Source organism: Grampus griseus (genome assembly GCF_964374135.1).
Source record: "Grampus griseus genome assembly, chromosome: 3".
Taxonomy (NCBI): Eukaryota; Metazoa; Chordata; class Mammalia; order Artiodactyla; family Delphinidae; genus Grampus; species Grampus griseus.
Window position 1 is genome coordinate 160,725,842 of NC_139019.1, and position 16,909 is coordinate 160,742,750.

A 16,909-nucleotide genomic window follows, 5' to 3' on the forward strand; every position below is an offset into this window, starting at 1 on the left:
AGATGGCTCCCCAATAAATGTGACTAGGTAAAGGGCCAGGCCACCTCCTCCCGCTGAGGCACCTTTGTTTTACACATCTCAGCTGATTGCAGTCACTGACCACTTGGGCCACTTGGTTGCTTGTTTTGTTTTCTCTTCTTATGCTTTAAATTCCAACCTATGTTAAATTCACCAATAAAGAGTGAGCCCACGAACTCTTAGGCTCCCACCCTTGACCCCAGGGAAAGCAGGACCCCAGATCCACACTGCTCTCTCTACCCAGGACCTTGTTCTGTGGCCCCGGGAGTGCTGTGTAATTTCCAGGTGTGCTGTGTAATTTATAAGTAATAAACCTTTATTTTCTCAAAGTTTCCTGATGGTTGTTGCTGAATGGCATCTTTCAGTCATAATAAGAACTCAAGGGCCGGTCCAGCCACAACATTGATTTTTTTTTAATTAATTAATTTTTAAATTTAATTTTATTTTTTGGCTGCATTGGGTCTCCATTGCTGCGCGCGGGCTTTCTCTAGTTGCGGTGAGCGGCAGCTTTCTCTTCATTGCGGTGCGCGAGCTTCTCACTGCAGTGGCTTCTCTTGTTGCAGAACACGGGCTCTAGGCGCGCGGGCTTCAGTAGTTGTGGCGCATGGACTCAGTAGTTGTGGCTCGCGAGCTGTAGAGGGCAGGCTCAGTAGCTGTGGTGCACGGGCTCAGTAGTTGTGGCGTGCGGGCTCTAGAGCGCAGGCTCAGTAGCTGTGGTGCACGGGCTTAGTTGCTCCGCGGCATGTGGGATCTTCCCGGACCAGGGCTCGAACCCGTGTCCCCTGCACTGGCCGGTGGATTCTTAACCACTGTGCCACCAGGGAAGCCCAACATTGATTATTGATAGGCCGAGATCCATACAAAACAGCCATGGTCTCTCTCCCTGGGCCAGGGCCTTGGGCGTATCTCTCCCAGGGGGACCACTGGTTGAGGAGTCTTTATTTTTTAACCATTTTAAAGAGGAGAAATAGATAAACTGAGAAATAATAATTCCATGGGATGGTGGCAGTGGGCATCCAACCAACTGAGACCAGGGCCATTCAGAACCTTGTTGTCCTTATTAGTGGACAAATAAGGAAACTGAGGCTCAGAGAGGGGACCCCCACACTTGCCCAAGGTCACAAGAGGATGGGCCCTGGGACTGCGAGTCTTGGTCGTTTCTGCCTCTCCCACACCAGGGTCTCCTTGGGTTGGGCAGGGGATGGAAGGCCTCTACCAGGTGCCAGTCTGGATGCCAGTTTTACCAAGGAGGGAAACTGGCAGAGAGGGAGGTTACTCAACCCAACGCGGGTGAGACCCTGAGCTGAAAACCCTGCCTTGCAGCCCCTCCCCCTTTTCACCAAAGCAGGCTACGACAGTAGGCACAGAGATCTCTGTCTCTGTCTCTCCCCTGCTCCCTCTGTCTCTCTCTTGAGTCTCTCTTGGCCTTTCTCTCTCTGTCTCTGTCACTCTCCAAATCTTTCCAGCAGTGCTGAGCAAACGAGGGACTGGTTTGGCCCCCACTAATGTTGGACCCCTCCCCATAGCCTAACCCTCCCAACCAGGCCTTGCTCTCTGGCCCCCACTAGAGCAGCCTGTTCCCTCCACCCACCAAGAGCCTGTAATCAGTTCCACAGGACAGTGCCAAGGCCAGCAGCTGGGGCTGGGGGGAGGGCTTCTGTCCTCGAGGGCCCCATCCTCCTGTCCCTCCTCCCCCAGCCTGCCCTGAGGCTCCCATTGTGGCCCCCAGGGGTCTTTATCCCCCAGCCCTAAGCACATTCCTCCCCAGCTCACACCCCCACAAGGATCCCCATTGCCCAAGTCCAGCAACAAACCATCCTTTTCACTGAACTTCTTTATTCATTCAACAAACACTCACAGAGTCCCCTCTGTGCCCAGCCCAGCCCCCAAGGAGCCTCCACGTCAGAAGAGATGGAGCTGGACGCAGACACCACCCCAGCCCTAGGGTCAGAAGTACAGGGCTGACTGGGAGTGGTGGGAGAACGTTCGCTAGGGAACGTTGCAAGGAGGTGATAGCTGGGGTTCTGAGAGATGAATAAGAGTTTTCCAGGGAGGCAAAAAGTGGCAGTAAAACCTTGCAGACTGGTGTGAAGGAGTGGTGGGGTAAGCTTAACCTGCACAAGATGCCTTCTCACAAGCCTCCAGAAGTTGATTCTGTATAGCCAAAGGGCCAACACTATTGCCCATTATACAGAGGATGGAACTGAGGCCCAGAGAGAGGAAGCAACTCTCCCACCATCACACAGCAAATAAGTGGCAGAACCATGGGCTCCAACACCTGCGCTCTTAACCTCTGTACTCTGAGCCTCCTCCTTTCACCATGCTGTTCCCTCTGCCAAGAGTGCCTTTCCTTCCTTCACCCGCTGAAAAACTCCTGTTAGGCTCCATTGTCATCAGTTGTGTGATCCTCTGGTCCAGACAGAAAGGGCCCCAGCGTACAGGGAGGAAAACTGAAGCCCTGGGACACTCAGGTTCAGTTAGGGTGGAGTGGGACATCAGCTTCTCCTGGTCTCTTACACAATTCTAAACAGTCACACAGGCTCCCCACAAAAAGTGAATTTTCAGCCAGGGCAGCTCTCTTGTCCTTGGCTTCCTCCAGCTAAAGAGGGAGGGGGGAATAGAAGCCTGAGATCACATATTTAAAGCTATATAATGTCTCCTCTGGAAATGAGACAGGAAGCTCCAGGCCAGGCCCTGAGAGGTTGGGAAGAACTCTGGTCCCTCAATTCTGGGGATGGGGGCTCAGTAGACCCCACCATTGCATCTGTCTTGAATCTTTACAAGTTCCCAATGCTACGAGGCTGCTGCTGCTCTACAAGCCAGGGGTGCTCCCCCAAGTGCAATGTCATTTGCCCCATGAGGGGGTCTCTGAAGCGGGAGGCCCAGAGAGGGGTAGGTCCCTGATCAAGGTCACACAGCCAGTCCATGGAGACCAGAACCCAGAGGTCTGTGTGCAGGAGATATAAAAAAGACAGAGAATGGGGTTCTCCCTCTAGACAAGCAGGTGAGGGTCTCATGCCTCTGGACACTATCCCTGGCTTCCACTCCACAGTGCATCCAGCTGGGGGCCCAGGACGCTGAATGGTGGCCGGTCTTGTGGGCTAGGGGCCCAGCACAGCTTCATGAGCTCATGAACCTGAGGGAGTGGGAAGAGACAACAGGGTCACATGTGAGTGGTAGGAAGGACATGACTCCTGTTCACAGTTTTAAAATGGAAATTAGACTCCATCCCTCCCTTGCTCCAAAGCCTCCCATGGCTCCCTATGGATCTTAGAACAAAATTTCATCACCTCCCCTGCCTCCCTCCCTCTACCATCACCTCCATCACCTCCTCTCTTGTTCCATGCAGCCACATCTGCCCCCATCTCATTTTGTAAATACACCAAACTCATTCCCACCTCAGGGCCTTTGCACCTGCTGTGTGCTCCGCTGAGAATGCCCTCTCCCAGCTTTCCCCATGGGTAAGGTCCTCTTCCTCCTTCACCCCCTCTAAGAGGCCATCCCTGACCACACACCCCCATCTCTTTCCAGACATTGATCACCACCAGAATGTTCTTGTTAGCTTCTGCTGGTTACAGGGAGGAGGGGTAGTATCTCTTCTGTCCCCTGCTGGGTCCCCAGCACCCAGCACAGAGCCGGCACACAGTCAGCGCTCAATAAATGTTTGTGGCCTGAACAGATTAATTTGTGAATGACCAACCACATGTCAGACACTTCCACAAAAGCTGTGATGAGAAACTGTAAGAGTCACCATCATTTATTGAGCACCGACTGTATGCCAGGCTCAGAGCTGAGCAATGGAGAGATGTTAGCTAATCTGATCCTCTCCCACCCTATAAGGCATTCTAATTCCCATTTTGGAGACAGGTAAACTGAGGCTCTGAAAGTGTTTGTGACTTGCCATACAGTGAGAGAGCAGCAAAGTAGAGGCCAGAAATCCCCTTCAGCCTGATGCTCTGGTCCCTGCTCTCAATCAAGAGATGTCTGTGGTGGAGAGACCCAGAGGGACCAGCAGGCTTGCCCAGGCCCCCTGGTGAACCTACAAAGTGGGAAACTGAGGCAGGCCCTCCAGTGCTCACCTCACCAGGACAGGCAGGAGGTGCGGGCAGCCTCTGGCCGTCGGCCAGCAGCTCCAGGAGGCGGCAGAGGGCTGGCACATCTCTCTCACATCCCATCATCCGCAGGAACTCCTGGAGCCAAGGGGGAGGGCCCGAGGTGGGGGAGGAGCCATCCATGAGGGAAGGGGGAGTGGCCGCCGTGATGTGGGGGTCAGCCACAGTGAAGGGAAGAAGGGAATCACCCACCCGTGGTGGGGGAAGGGGCCCTCCTTAATGGAGGAGGAGGAATTGTCTGTGATGCATGGGGGAGGGGCTGCCTGTGGTGGTGTGGGAGGTGGGGGTCTGCCATAGTGAAAAGGGGTCTTACTGGAGCCTCTAATGCTGGGACCAGGGGACCCTGAGCAAGAGAGGGACGCGGGCATAAACAGGACGGGTGTTGGCCAGGAAGGGGTTGGTGGGGAGGAGGGTCTTGGGGGTCCAGGGGTGCCGACTCACGGCTGAGGGGCTACAGCTCTTGTCACTGTAGGTGAAGAGCTCGTACAGGACGACCCCGAAGCTCCAGACATCCGACTGGCGCGAGAAGATGTTGTCCGAGAGGGACTCTGGGGCGTACCTGGAGGGGAACAGGGAGGCCTTGGGGGACGACAGTAAGGCATAGGACGGGAAAGGACGCAGCCTCGGACTGGGGTAGCTGGTCACGGTAGGTGGGAGTTATGAGAAAGTCTCCAACCCTGTGGCGCCCCAGGGCGGGGCCTGGGCGGGGTCAGGGCGGAGCCAGAACAAGAAAAGGAGCGTGGTCCGGAAGGGGCCGGGGCCGTGGGGGCGCGGCCAGGGCGGGTCCCAGACCCTGGGGAGGAGGGGCGGGGCCAGGATGGTGGGGGCAGGGGAGGGGCCTGGGTAGTGGCGAGGAAGGGTGGGGCAGGGGCGAGGTCTCTACCAGAAGATGGGGCTCTGGCCTGGCTCGCGGACCACGTAGTAGTCTTTGTCGAGCGGCAGCAGCTTGGCGAGGCCGAAGTCAGCGATTTTGACATGCGTCTCGCTCTCCACCAGGATGTTACGGGCTGCCAGGTCGCGGTGCACGCAGCGGCGGGAGCCCAGGTACTCCATGCCCTGCGGGAGGGCATGGAATATGGACCCCAGGATGACTCCGCAGGGGCCCCAGTCTGACATGGAATCCAACACCAGCCCCAACCCAGACCCCGAGCCTAACCCTACCTCTGACCCATCCTGCACTCCAGTCCTGACCTTAGCCCTAACTCAACCCCACTTCCAGCCTGACCTGGATCCCAAACTTCAACCCTCAGCCTTCCTGGCGAATCCACGCAGACCTTGCCCAGGTCGAGCCAGGTCAGTTCCCGCCGGTCTGACGGGAGCCTCGCCCTCTTCCGACCCGCACCTTGCAGATTTGCGAGGCGTAGAGGAGCAGGCGGCCAGCGTCAAGGCGCGCACGGTGCCGCTGCAGGAAGTCGCGCAGGCAGCCGCTGGGCAGGTACTCCATGACCAGCCGCAGGCTCAGGCGGCCTAGGGGAGGCGGGGGAGGCAGGGAGGAGTCACCACAGGGCCTAACTTTGTCTACTCCCCCTCCGCATTCTCCTTCCCGGTTCAGAGTAGGACCTAGTGTCCCTCCTGGCCTCAATATTGCTTTCTGTAAAATGGGAACGGCAACAGTGACGCTTATCGCTAATGTCTTTTTGAGTACTTTCAACAATATTCATGGATTCTTTTAAACCTCATAATGACCCATTTTTTCCGGTGAGGAAATTGTCGATCCCAAGGCAGTCTAGATCAGTAAACAAGACCAGTCAGGGGGATATATGTATGTGTATAACTGATTCACTTTGCTGTACAGCAGAAACTAACACAACATTGTAAAGCAACTCTACTCCGATAAAAATTAATTAAAAGAAAAAAAAAAGACCAGTCAGTAGCACCCGCACTGGCGTTCTCAGGCCACCCTAAAATGGTACTGCAGAAGGATGAGGATGTGTGATTTGAAGAGCATCCACTTGGGAGGTGGCTCACCTGGGCCATAGCTGACACCCCGGTACTTGACAATGAAGTCACTGTGCAGGGCTTTGAGGATCTGGATCTCCCGCTGGAAGTCCTTCTGCTGTTCTGGCCCGCTGTGCTGCAACTGCTTCACGGCCACCAGGGCGCCTGTGTTGTCGCCCAGCGGGTCATAGCGGCACAGTTCCACGCTGCCAAAGTTGCCCTGGGGGATGGCAGGGCTGGTGTCCACATGCATGGGTGCTACCCCACCCACCCCAGCCTAACCCTCCTCACCTTGCCCAGCTGTGAGATGTACTTGAGGTGTCTCTCCTCAAAGATGGTAGGGTCCTGGCAGGCATAGAGCTGGGCGCTATTCCAAAGCCCATCATGGGGAGCCAGGGCACCAGGTGTGGGGTCTGAGAGGAGCTCATAATCTGGGGGGCACAGGCAGTGAGTGAGCAGTGCATTGGGCCCTAAGCCCCCACTCCTAACTGACTTGCTGTGTGACCTCCATCTGAAGGCTTAGCTTCTCTGTGCATTATGGCAGGGCCTCTGCAAGCCAAGAAGTACTTTGTGGGGCTGGAAAAAGGTGCTCCTGGGCAAAGGCAGCCCTCTTATGCAGTGCACATGCTGTACACAGACCGAAGGGCATTTCTCAGACTCCACTGCCATGGGGTATGGTCAAATGACTGAGCTCAGGCTGATAGGGGACAGAGACATGCTGAATGCCCCCTTAGGCCCGGCCCATGGAAACCTAGGTGGGACCTTCTACACTCTCTCTTTTTTGCAGAGGATCCAGCAGGGGCCTGAGGCCATGGGATGGGGGGAACCTCAAAGGGAGAGTTTCTTGTTGACCTGGACACCCTCGTTGAATGAGAACTAAACATCCATCATGTTCAACCTTGAATTGAGGGGCCTGTTTGTTACAGCAGCTGTTGAAACTCGTGCTGACTGTCACAGTCACCAACCATTCCAACCTTGCCAGGCACACAGGGCAGGCTCTACAGGCAAACTTCGCTCTCCTACTGGGCCCAATATGACATGCCGGCCCTGCCCACCCTGCCTGGCCCAGTGGGCACCTGAAGTGATGAGGCTGTTCAGGTCACGGATGACAGCGCGGAAAGAGGGCCTCTGGCCTGGCTCGTAGGCCATGCACTGTTGGATCAGCAGGGCCAGCTCCATCCACTTGGGTGCAGGCAGTTGCTGCCGTTCCTGGTAAAACTGGAGCTTCTGAGGGCAGGAGGAGGGGCTGGTCACCCCCAGTGTACCTCAGAAGGCACCCCCAGACACCCCCATCCTCCCCAAGCTGGACTTCAGTCTACCCTTCTGTCCAATGAGAGCTCTAGAGGCCAATATGCGTGCTCTGACCTTGGCAGGATCCAGGGTGCTGATGGGCATTGTGACACCGCTGAACACCTCCCAGACTGTGGCACCAAATCCCCACTTGTCAGCTTCCAAGCCAAGTGTTCGGGCCTCCTGGAGACACTCAGGGGCCACCCAGGGGATCCTGTCAGTGAGCACTGGTGGAGGGGCAAGGATGGGATCAGAGATCTGCTTCCTTGCCTCACTAGGCCCCTCCCTCCTCTACCCCTCAGCACTCACTCTCCAGGCTTAGCACGGTGGGGCTGACACCGGGGTCACTCAGCTTGATGAAAGGCAGGTTCCCGTCAGCCCCCTCCCGAGCCAGGAGCACCTTCCGGGCTGAGACATTGCCGTGAGGGAGACCTTTGTCTTCCTAAGTGGACCAAGCATAGGAAAATGCCAAGAATGATGAATGAATATTCTGGCTGGCGAACTCCTGCACATCCTTCAAAGCCCACCTGGTACTGCTCATGCCGTACTTCAGCATGTTCCCTAGACTATTGGCAGTCCACCCCCCATGTCCCACCCTCTTCTCAAACACTGCTCCCCCATCCCATGGCTCCCCACTCCCTTCAGGATAAAGTCAAAGGTCCTCAGCCCCGCACTCAAGGCCCTTTGAGATCCAGCTCTTGTTCATTCTTCCCATGAGCTTCTCTCTCCCACATCTCCACCCTGTTCTCCTGCCAGGCAACCTGCCTGGTGCACCCCAGGACAGACAACACACCTTCCAAGCTGCAGCCTTTGCCCAGGCTGTTCCCTCAGCCTGACATGCCCTCCTTCCTTTCTCCTCTTAATGAACTTCTACTTAATCTTCAAGGTCCCAACTCTAATGTTCTTTCTTCTGGAAAGCCCCCTGCCCTGGCCAGCCTCATTGCTCACTACTCTCCTCAATTTCCATGAATTACAAGCTGTTCCCTTCTGCTCTTACACCTCTGAACCTGTTTATATGCTGTTCCCTCAGTCTAAAATGCCCTCCCCTTGCACCCTTGCCAAACTCCTGTCCACACGACAGAGCCCACTCTCAAAGCCCCGTACACTCTGTGAATGGAGGGTGGAGCAGCAGAGGAGCACTCACCAGATAGTTGAGGGCATAAGCCAGCTGTTTGATCACCTGTAGTTTCCAGCTGGCCGGCACCAGCTGGCCACACTTGCGCAGATATGTGTCCAGCGCTCCCAGGTATACAAATTCCTGCACCATTATGCCTGGTGGCAGTAGGGAGGGGCACGGTTGGGAGGTAGGACTGCACTTGTGTTCAACAGGCTGTGCCCCAGCTCCACCTTCAAGGGTCCCTTGAACTCTCAGCTCTGACTTCTCCCTCCCCCATTCCTCCATCCTTACCCTACTCACCTCTCTTCCTCCCCATTTCCCATCTCAGAACCATCTGTCTGAAATGCCTGGAAGGTGCCAAGCTCTCTCCATGACTCACTTCCAGCCCTTTGCATGTTCTGTGTTTCTGCCTGGAATATCCCTCTTCCTTCACTTCCCTAATGCCTATTTATCCTTGCCTTTCCAGCTTAGGACTTATCCTTGCCTACCCAGAATCATTGCTTGACCTCCAAGCTGGGTTAGCAGCCTCTGATCACCCACAATGACCTGCGCTGCCCCCATCACACAAAATCATTTATCATCCTGATCAGCTTATCGTGTTCTACGCTAGGCGCCCAGCTCCTGGCACAGACTGGGCTCCTAATAAATAGCTGATGAGCTGAACTGATGGAACCGAGGCTTGGAGAGGTAGCGTGGACCTTGGAAAGCTGCAACAGAGTGAGATTGGAACCCAGGTCTGCCTGATTTGAGATAATTTTGGGGGGCTGGTGTTGGTGGGAGCCTGGAGTTGCTTGCCCAAGGAGTGATGATTCAGGGAGATGGGTATAGGCTTGGAGATTTGAGGGGGAGGGTGATAGACCCTGGTGGAACGGAGCCCCAGCCAGGGCAGGCTCTGGATGTGTACGGCTATTGCTGCTGTAGATGGGCTCAATGAGGCAGGGCAGGGGTGGGGCGGGGAATGTCTCTCACTGTCTCCAGCCATGCACACGCCATGGAGCAACACGAGATGCTGGTACGACACTTGGCTCATCAAGGACGCTGCTTCCAGGAATGACTGGGGAGGAAAGAAGGGAGAGAAGATGCATGGGTTTCTTCCGCTTCAGGGTCAGACCAAGGACCCCAAACTTGCTGCTCTCACACCTGCTTAGGAGACCTGGCCGCCAGCATCCTTTGGCCCTGGAGTCCGCCATTAGTGCACACAGCACTCTGTATCATGATTTTCTGATGGAGGCAGGAAGTCCCCACTGTATTCTACCTTGAATCTCTCACACAAGTGGGAGATCTGGGGTTTGAGAAGGGCTCAAACCTTCCTCTGTGTTGCCCAGCCCCTGCTGATGCCTCCATCCGCATCATTCCTCTCTTCTACTTTGCTCGTTTCTCTCTGACCCACTGGCCTCCTTGCTGTTCCTTAAACATGCCAGGCTTGGCCCTGCCTCAGGACCTTTGCACTGGCTATTCCCTCTGTCTGGTGTACTCTTTCTGTTTGCATCTAACTTCCCCGACCCTTCTATATTTCATGGAGATGCTGTGGCTACATTTCTGTTGTTTTAAGACGCTGTGTGTTTCAAATTTCTCTGAATCCATGACTCTCTCTCCACCCAGGCCCTGACCCAGGAGGCCTGGTCCCACCCTGCTCACCTCCATGCAGTTCTTGTGCTTGGCATCCATCACTTTGAGCAGCACCTCTGTCTCTCGGGCCTCCCCATCCACAACCTCATGGCGACAGCCCCGGTAAATCTTGGTAAAGGACCCGTGACCCAGGTTCTCATGCTGGAGAGTGAGGGGACAACATGAGAGGCCAGTAAGGGGGCTCCCATGGATCCAGTCCCCTAGCCCTGGTCCAAGCAAGGCACAGGACTCATTTTACAGATGATGAAACAGAGGCATAGGGAGGTTACATCACATGCCTGAGGCCACACAGAAGAGATGGATGTAGACCTGGTCTCTCTGGATCTCAACTGAGGCATCCCCCCCATTTCCTGGGGCCCCTTACCCACTCCAGGCTGTCAGCAGGGATCTTGTGAAATGTCATCTGACTCAGCTGGCATTGGGATTGGGGCTGAACAGGGGATGATGTGGGTGGGTTGCAATCTCTCCGGACCACAATCAGATTGGACTTTTCTATGGGGAGTGGATGGAGGAAGAAAACCAGAGGTCAGAGGTGAAAGGTCCTCAAAGGTTTGCTCACTCCCTGTCTCAGTGTGGGGTCTTCTTCAGAAGCCAATACTAAGAGGAGGACTCGAGGGCACATAATTTATTTGAAAGGAGACTCCAGGAAGTCCCAGTGAGGGGTGGGAGAGTGAGACAGAGAGGGAAGGAACCCTGCAGTGGGTGCAAATGAGCAGGTGATGCTGTGGGCAGCCTGGTCTCAGTCCTGCTAGGGATTCTGGGAGACTCTGGAGAACTCACACCTCAAAGCTGTCCCATCGAAGGGGTTTGTCTGAGAGCAAAATTCACCCAGAGGAAGAGGCAAGAGATGGACAGAGGCTAAGTGCTAGTGACATCACTCAGATCCAGCTGTGCCCGGATCTAACCATGCCTGAAAGCACCCTCTATCCCACGAGTCCCGAATCACCGTTTTTTCCCTCCTAAACTACCTTGATCTGCAGTCTCTGCCACTTGCCATACAAGAGCTGGAACAGACACAGAAAGGCAGGGACCCAGACTGATCACTCAGCTCAGGGGAGAAAGCAGGCTCACCTTTGGGTCTGGGGGTGCAGCAGAAGGTGAGGTTCAGCTCAACCCCATCCACGTGCAACCCACCACCCCAATAGGCTGCCAGGAGCTCTCGAAGACTGCTGTGGGGCTGGCCAAGGCCAGCCAGGGAGAAGGTTCCTGTGGGGTCGCACCGGATGAGGCAGCCCTTGTAATCAGGGCCCAGGGGGGTCTGCAAAGAGGAGTGGTCCCTGAGTGGGAGTGGGCGGCACCCTCCCCCTCAAATCTCCAAGCCTTTGCCTATGCTGTTCCCTCCACTGGGAATGCCTTTTCCCTCCCCTTCTTCAGGAAGTAATGCTGACTCATCTTTCAGTTCTCAGCTCAAATATCATCTCCTCCAGGAAGCCCTCCTTGCCCTCCTGGCCCCTATGGTAGACTGACCGGGACACAGACAGTTAGGAGGTAGCTGTCGAAATCCTGGGGACTGCGGCGGAGAACGTAGGAGCCGGGAAGTGAACCCCCAGTCTTGAGTTTGTTGATGGCAAAATCCAAGCTGTGGGGAAAGGTGGGAGGGAACTGAGATTCGAAGATGGAGAGAAACAGAGAGATAGAGGCACAGAAACCAAACTAAACCTGAGTTCTAATTCTGGTTTCTCTGAAGCCCTGGGAAGGTCACCAGGCAACATTCCCTCACTCCCTCCCATTTATAAATTGAGCCAGAAGTTGGGCTTCTGCCTCAGGGATTAAAGAGGAGGCTGCAGGTGAAGCCGGGCACTGCGAGCATCCCCAGAAAATGGCTCTGGGGCCTCGAGGAGGGAAGCGGCTGCCCTGGCAGCAGAAAGGAGACCCCAGACTCGTTCAGCGCCAACTATGCACCTGGCGCTGTTCAAGCACTTGATCCCTTGTCCAGGGCTCCTGAAAGGCGAGGACACAGAGGCTCCAAGAAGGGGAGTGACCGAGATTCGGTCCCGGTGAGTCTGGCCACATGGGGGCGGGTCCTTACGTGATGGGGCCATGGCACTGCTCAGCCACCTGCTCCAGCAGCCGCGGCGGCGCCACCTCCTTGCAGAAGTAGTGCCCGGAGTCAGTGGTCAGCCGGAAGTAGCCATCCACGAGCGCCACGAAGGACAACGCTGCGGGCAGCCCCGGGAACTCGGCCTCCTGTGAGGATCCGCGTCAGCGCACGCTGCGGCCCGAGGGTGACAGTCCCGCATCCCTGCCCTCGGGTAAGGCAGGAGGGGAACGGGGTCCAGCACCCACCAGGATCTGGTTGTCTGTCCTGGTGATGGTGACCAGGCGGTGCTCCCCGGCGGGGCCAAAGCGTGGGGCCTGCTTGATGCTGATATCCACGATTTCTGGAAAGTCGCAGAAGGGCTGGAGGACCTGGGAAGAAGGGGGAGGACTGAAGCTGGGGATCCCTCCCACTCCGAGCCCCCAGTCCCTTTTGGAAGCCTGGACCCCACCAACCATACAACCCATACTCATGAGACCCGCCCCTCTCAGCCTCACCCAGTCACATCCCTCTCCCACCCCACCACTGCCAAACCCCGCCTCCTTCTCTCGGCAGGTCCCCCAGCCCACCTCACCCCGAGCCCCTCCCTCACTTAGCTCCACTTTATCTCACGGTGTCTCTTAGTACAGTCGGGAGCCCCACCCACCCTCAGTCCTGCCTCTTCCCTCAACTTGCAGTTAGCCCCACTCTGAACCCCGCCCACCCAACTAGCCCCTCCTTCTACGCCCCGCCCATTTCATTCCCGCCTCCTCGCTCAGCCCTACACCTCACTCAGCAGGGTGCCCTCCCCCACAAGCCCTCTCACAGTCCCTCCTCTCTTCGGCCCCGCCCCCTCAAGCCCCGCCCACTTCCTTGCCCCGCCCCTTGGCCCCGCCCCCGCCGTTGGCCCTGCCCAGAGCCCCAACCCACCCGACCTCGCACCTCGTGTTCTCCCGGGCTCCAGGCGATGCCACTGCCGCCAGCCACGCGGAGCTGCCCCGGCGCATCCTGACCACCAGCAGCTCCGGGGAGGGCCACGCGGAAGGTCTCGGTGGCCCTGTCTGGGTCCAGCCGCTCGAGATCCATGATGTACTTGGCCATGAGCGAGTGCTTATCAGCCTGGCAGGCGGCCAAGCGGCGCAAGGCCCGGCGCACTGTCCTTCGGATACGCCTCCGCGTCACGAAGTTCAGGCCCTGGATCAGGTCGCGCAGGCCCGGGGGCAGGCAGACCTTGTAGCTGCGAGCGGGGGGAGTGGGACCCTCAATGTGGAGAGGGGCCTCCGCAGGGAGGGCAGGGACGTACATCAACCCAGACTTTCGTTGAGGGGCTGGAGTGTCGCCTCACTAGGGGGGCACAGAGACACACTCAGGGACAGGCATGGGCGTAGGGCCTCTATAGGAAGGGCCATTGGGGCCCATAAGACAGACAGGGACACACATAGTCCTTTTAGCTGCCTGAAGCCCGACAATGGAGTCTCAGCGGGACTGTGTTGAAAGGAGGGGTGTGGGCTGGGTCACATGAACACACTGGTGGCTTGTAGGTGGGCAGCCCCAAGGTGGGCCTGGACTCTGGCAGTGCTCTGGTGGAGCCATGCTGGCTCACTCCCAGGTAGAGGCTGGGCGCCACAGCCTGGAAGCCCTCACCTGATGGTCTTCAGCAGCTCCTCGGGCCGCTGACCCTGCTCGAGGGCCATCTGGGCCAGGTCCAGCACAGCCAAGCTGAGACACTCACCCTGCTCCTTGAGGCTGAGGCCCATCGGGAGGCGGCCGCTGACCAGGTCATTGCGGTGCTGCAGGCCAGTCACAGCCCAACCATGAGCCCTGATGCTGTTCTGTAGACCCCCACACCTGGGCTGACCTCCACCCCTGGACTGCCACAGGGAGGGTCAGCCAAGGCTGCCCAACCACAAGCCCTGATGTTGCCCCAGGGACCCCACCCCTGGGCTGAGCCCCAGGCAGACCCCTACCTGGGCAAAGAGGTGCTCCAGGACTGGCAGGTCAAGGATGGCACTGGCTACGTCCTTTCGTAGCCCAAAGCGGTGGACCTTCTCTAGCCCAAACCAGTTGGGGAAGTAAAAGCTGTGCGAGAGGGGAGAACCCTGGAGTGGGGATACGATGGAGGGACAGTGCCAGGACCTCAAAGAGCCCAGGTTATGCCACTGACTTGCTGTGTGACCTTGGACAAGTGACCCACCCTCTCTGGCATTAGTTTCCTCACCTGTGAAATGAGCAGTGATCATGCCCTCCCTGGGGCATCCACCAGGAGGTACATGGAGATGATGATTGAGGGGTCACTGTTGTTTTAAACTCCCATTTCCAAAGCCCTCAGCCAAAGGCATGCCCTCTTGGTATCATTTAACCCATACCTGTGGCGGGGGGGGGGGGGGCAGGGGATACTTCCTACCGGAGCCTGTAGACAAGGACCTGGGTGCCCGCGTCCTCCACGGAGAAGATGTGGCTCGGGGGGAACCAACAGGACAGGTCCTCCAAGGCCAGAGCAAAGAGGGAGTGGTACACGGGCAGGATGCCTGAGGGGACGCCCCCATCAGTTCCCTCCAAGTCTCCCCATCTGTCCCCTGCAGGGCTGCCATGTTATCCCCATGCAGCCCCACAGGCTTTTTCTCACCTTCAGCTCTGACACCATGTCCCACCCCTGCTCGCACCCATTCTAGGGCTCCCCATTGCCCTTAGGAGAGAAGCCATGTGCTCAATCTGCTTCTCAGGGCTCCCTGCCCCTCTACCCAGAGCATCTCTTTCCATGTACAGTTTACCTCGAGGGATGACTAGCTGTTTCCCCTAGTATACCATCACGCCTCTGAGTCTTTGCCATGCCATTTCCTGTGCACCCTCCTCCCTTACCACACCCCTACTCATCCCTCTAACCCCAGCTCCAATGCTGACTCCACTTGGCAGTTCTTCCAGCTCCCAATCTGTGTTCCGCACAGTCCTACCCCTCCCTCTGGCCAAACATTCTAGGGACCCACTCACCACTGGCCTTAGCAGCCCAAACACATAGCTCTTCAGCTGAGTGGTCCCCAAAGGAGAAGGATAGGCACTGTGGGGGTCCAGGGCCCCGCGGGGGCAGCAGCACGTGCAGGGCACCAGCCTCTGAAGAGGAGAGGCTGCAGGAGCGCTGAGGGATCAGGGGCGTCTCCTCACTTGGAGGTGCCATGAGTGCAGCCTGCCTGGACACAAAAAGAGGCAGCCCCTCAGCTGTGATCAGGGGACAAGGCTACAAAGCTTCTGGGGTGGGGTTGGGGGCAGAGATGCTGATGGATGAGATAGGGATGAAGCCGGAGAAAGAGGGAGGAGACAGGGACAGAGAGAAACTCAGAGATGGAGAGAGACAGAGAGGGGGAGCTGAGTGTGCAAGGTGAGTGAGGAGCCATAACCCCCCAGGTGAGGGCTGTGCTGGGAGGCTGCAAGACGTTCACACAACTTTGTGTGAACTCACACTCCAGACTCTTGGTGCCCAGGACAGACATCTCTAGTCGAACTCCAGCCTCCACACATACCACTTCTCCAACCCTCCTCCAGACAGTCATGACCAATCAATCACAGATATAGGGATTTGCTAACCGGAAAGCAGATAGATACTGGCCTGTGCACATGGGTGGGGATAGAAGTGGCCATCCCTCCCTGTGAAGCTGGAGGATTCAAGCACTTCTGAGGCTGGGGCTAGAAGCTTTTGCAGCTGGTGTGGTGCATGCCTTGGGGGCAGATCCAGACTGATGACTCAGTCAACAGAGATCTCTGTGTCTGTCTCCCCTGCTCCCTGCATCTCAGTTCCTTTCATCACTCCCACCATTAGGTCCCCATAGTAGGAAGCCCTCCCTGGGATAGGCCCAGGAGGAAACCGTCCATCTTATTCTCAGGCGTTCTACACCAGCCAACTTCCAGATCTCTGTCGCCCTGGGGGACCCAGAGCTCAGGACCCCTGGCTGGGTAGAGGGAGGAGTAGGGATTCAAACCCAATGAGGAAAAGGGGGGAGACAGAGAAGATCCACGTAAATTGACCCAAATGAAGAAGATACAAAAAGAGAACGTTGGATAAAAACTATGTTCCAAAATAATAGCAGGACGGGGCTGATAGCATTAATTAGAGCTTAACACACCCAGAATATAAGCCTGGGACTGGGGATAGGTAAAAACCCCAGGCTCTGGGTTCAAATCCCAGCCCCACCGTATTCTGGTTTCATGACCCCAGCAGGGCTTCCGCTGCTGGGACGCAGCTTTCTCGGCTGTGGAATGTGCTGATTCCCACCTGCTTCAGTGAGGTGGCTTGCTGAGCCCAGCCTGAGCTGTCAACACGTTTAATCCACGCTAAGTGGCACAAATCCCTGGTGACATGCCCAGCAAGCCCTTGACAAATGCCAGATGAACCAGACAGGAAGGTCCCTTAGGACAGTGGTTTAGGGGTTACCATCAGGGAGGCAGGGCGTGGGGGAGAGAGAACTTTCCCCAAGGAACAGTCCATTGTCACCAGCTCCCAGACCAGGAATTGGAACGTTCCCGTCCCGTGAGCTCTGACCCTCCCCGCCACCACCCCATCTTGTCACTCCCCACAGAGGCGCCCACAGTCTTATTTCTACCAGTCGTCCTGATCTTGCCCAAATTTGCACCTTTATGTAAATGGAATCACACAGTGTGTCTTGTGTTTAAAATAAATCTTAAAGAAACATGATTTTTAGGGCTTCCCTGGTGGCGCAGTGGTTAGGAATCCACCTGCCAATGCAGGGGACACGGGTTCGAGCCCTGGTCCAGGAGGATCCCACATGTCGCGGAGTA

General features: G+C 56.6%; 1 protein-coding gene across 1 annotated transcript; it reads right to left on the reverse strand.

Moving 5' to 3' along the window:
- Positions 1–1,874: 1,874 nt before the first annotated feature.
- JAK3 (Janus kinase 3) lies at positions 1,875–15,306 on the reverse strand. The gene is made up of 23 exons (XM_082652333.1): positions 15,110–15,306; positions 14,526–14,649; positions 14,089–14,200; positions 13,766–13,911; positions 13,064–13,358; positions 12,391–12,513; positions 12,134–12,291; positions 11,572–11,683; positions 11,176–11,362; positions 10,469–10,596; positions 10,114–10,245; positions 9,445–9,529; positions 8,503–8,630; positions 7,668–7,800; positions 7,434–7,585; positions 7,145–7,295; positions 6,360–6,499; positions 6,099–6,288; positions 5,473–5,597; positions 5,014–5,186; positions 4,572–4,689; positions 4,098–4,208; positions 1,875–3,154 (listed from the first exon to the last, which is right to left on the reverse strand). Exons 1-23 carry the CDS (start codon positions 15,291–15,293, stop codon positions 3,047–3,049), a joined length of 3,315 nt encoding a protein of 1,104 aa, XP_082508459.1. The 5' UTR covers positions 15,294–15,306; the 3' UTR covers positions 1,875–3,046.
- Positions 15,307–16,909: the final 1,603 nt, after the last annotated feature.

Bases quoted from the DNA above. Each gene is read 5' to 3' on its own strand.
- JAK3 (XM_082652333.1), bottom strand. From the start codon at position 15,293: ATGGCACCTCCAAGTGAGGAGACGCCCCTGATCCCTCAGCGCTCCTGC. The intron at 13,912-14,088 runs GTAGGGGTCTGC...ACTGGCCTGCAG, and splicing joins TGGAGCACCTCTTTGCCCAG to CACCGCAATGACCTGGTCAG. The intron at 11,684-12,133 runs GTAAGGACCCGC...CTTTCCCCACAG, and splicing joins CAGTGCCATGGCCCCATCAC to CTTGGATTTTGCCATCAACA.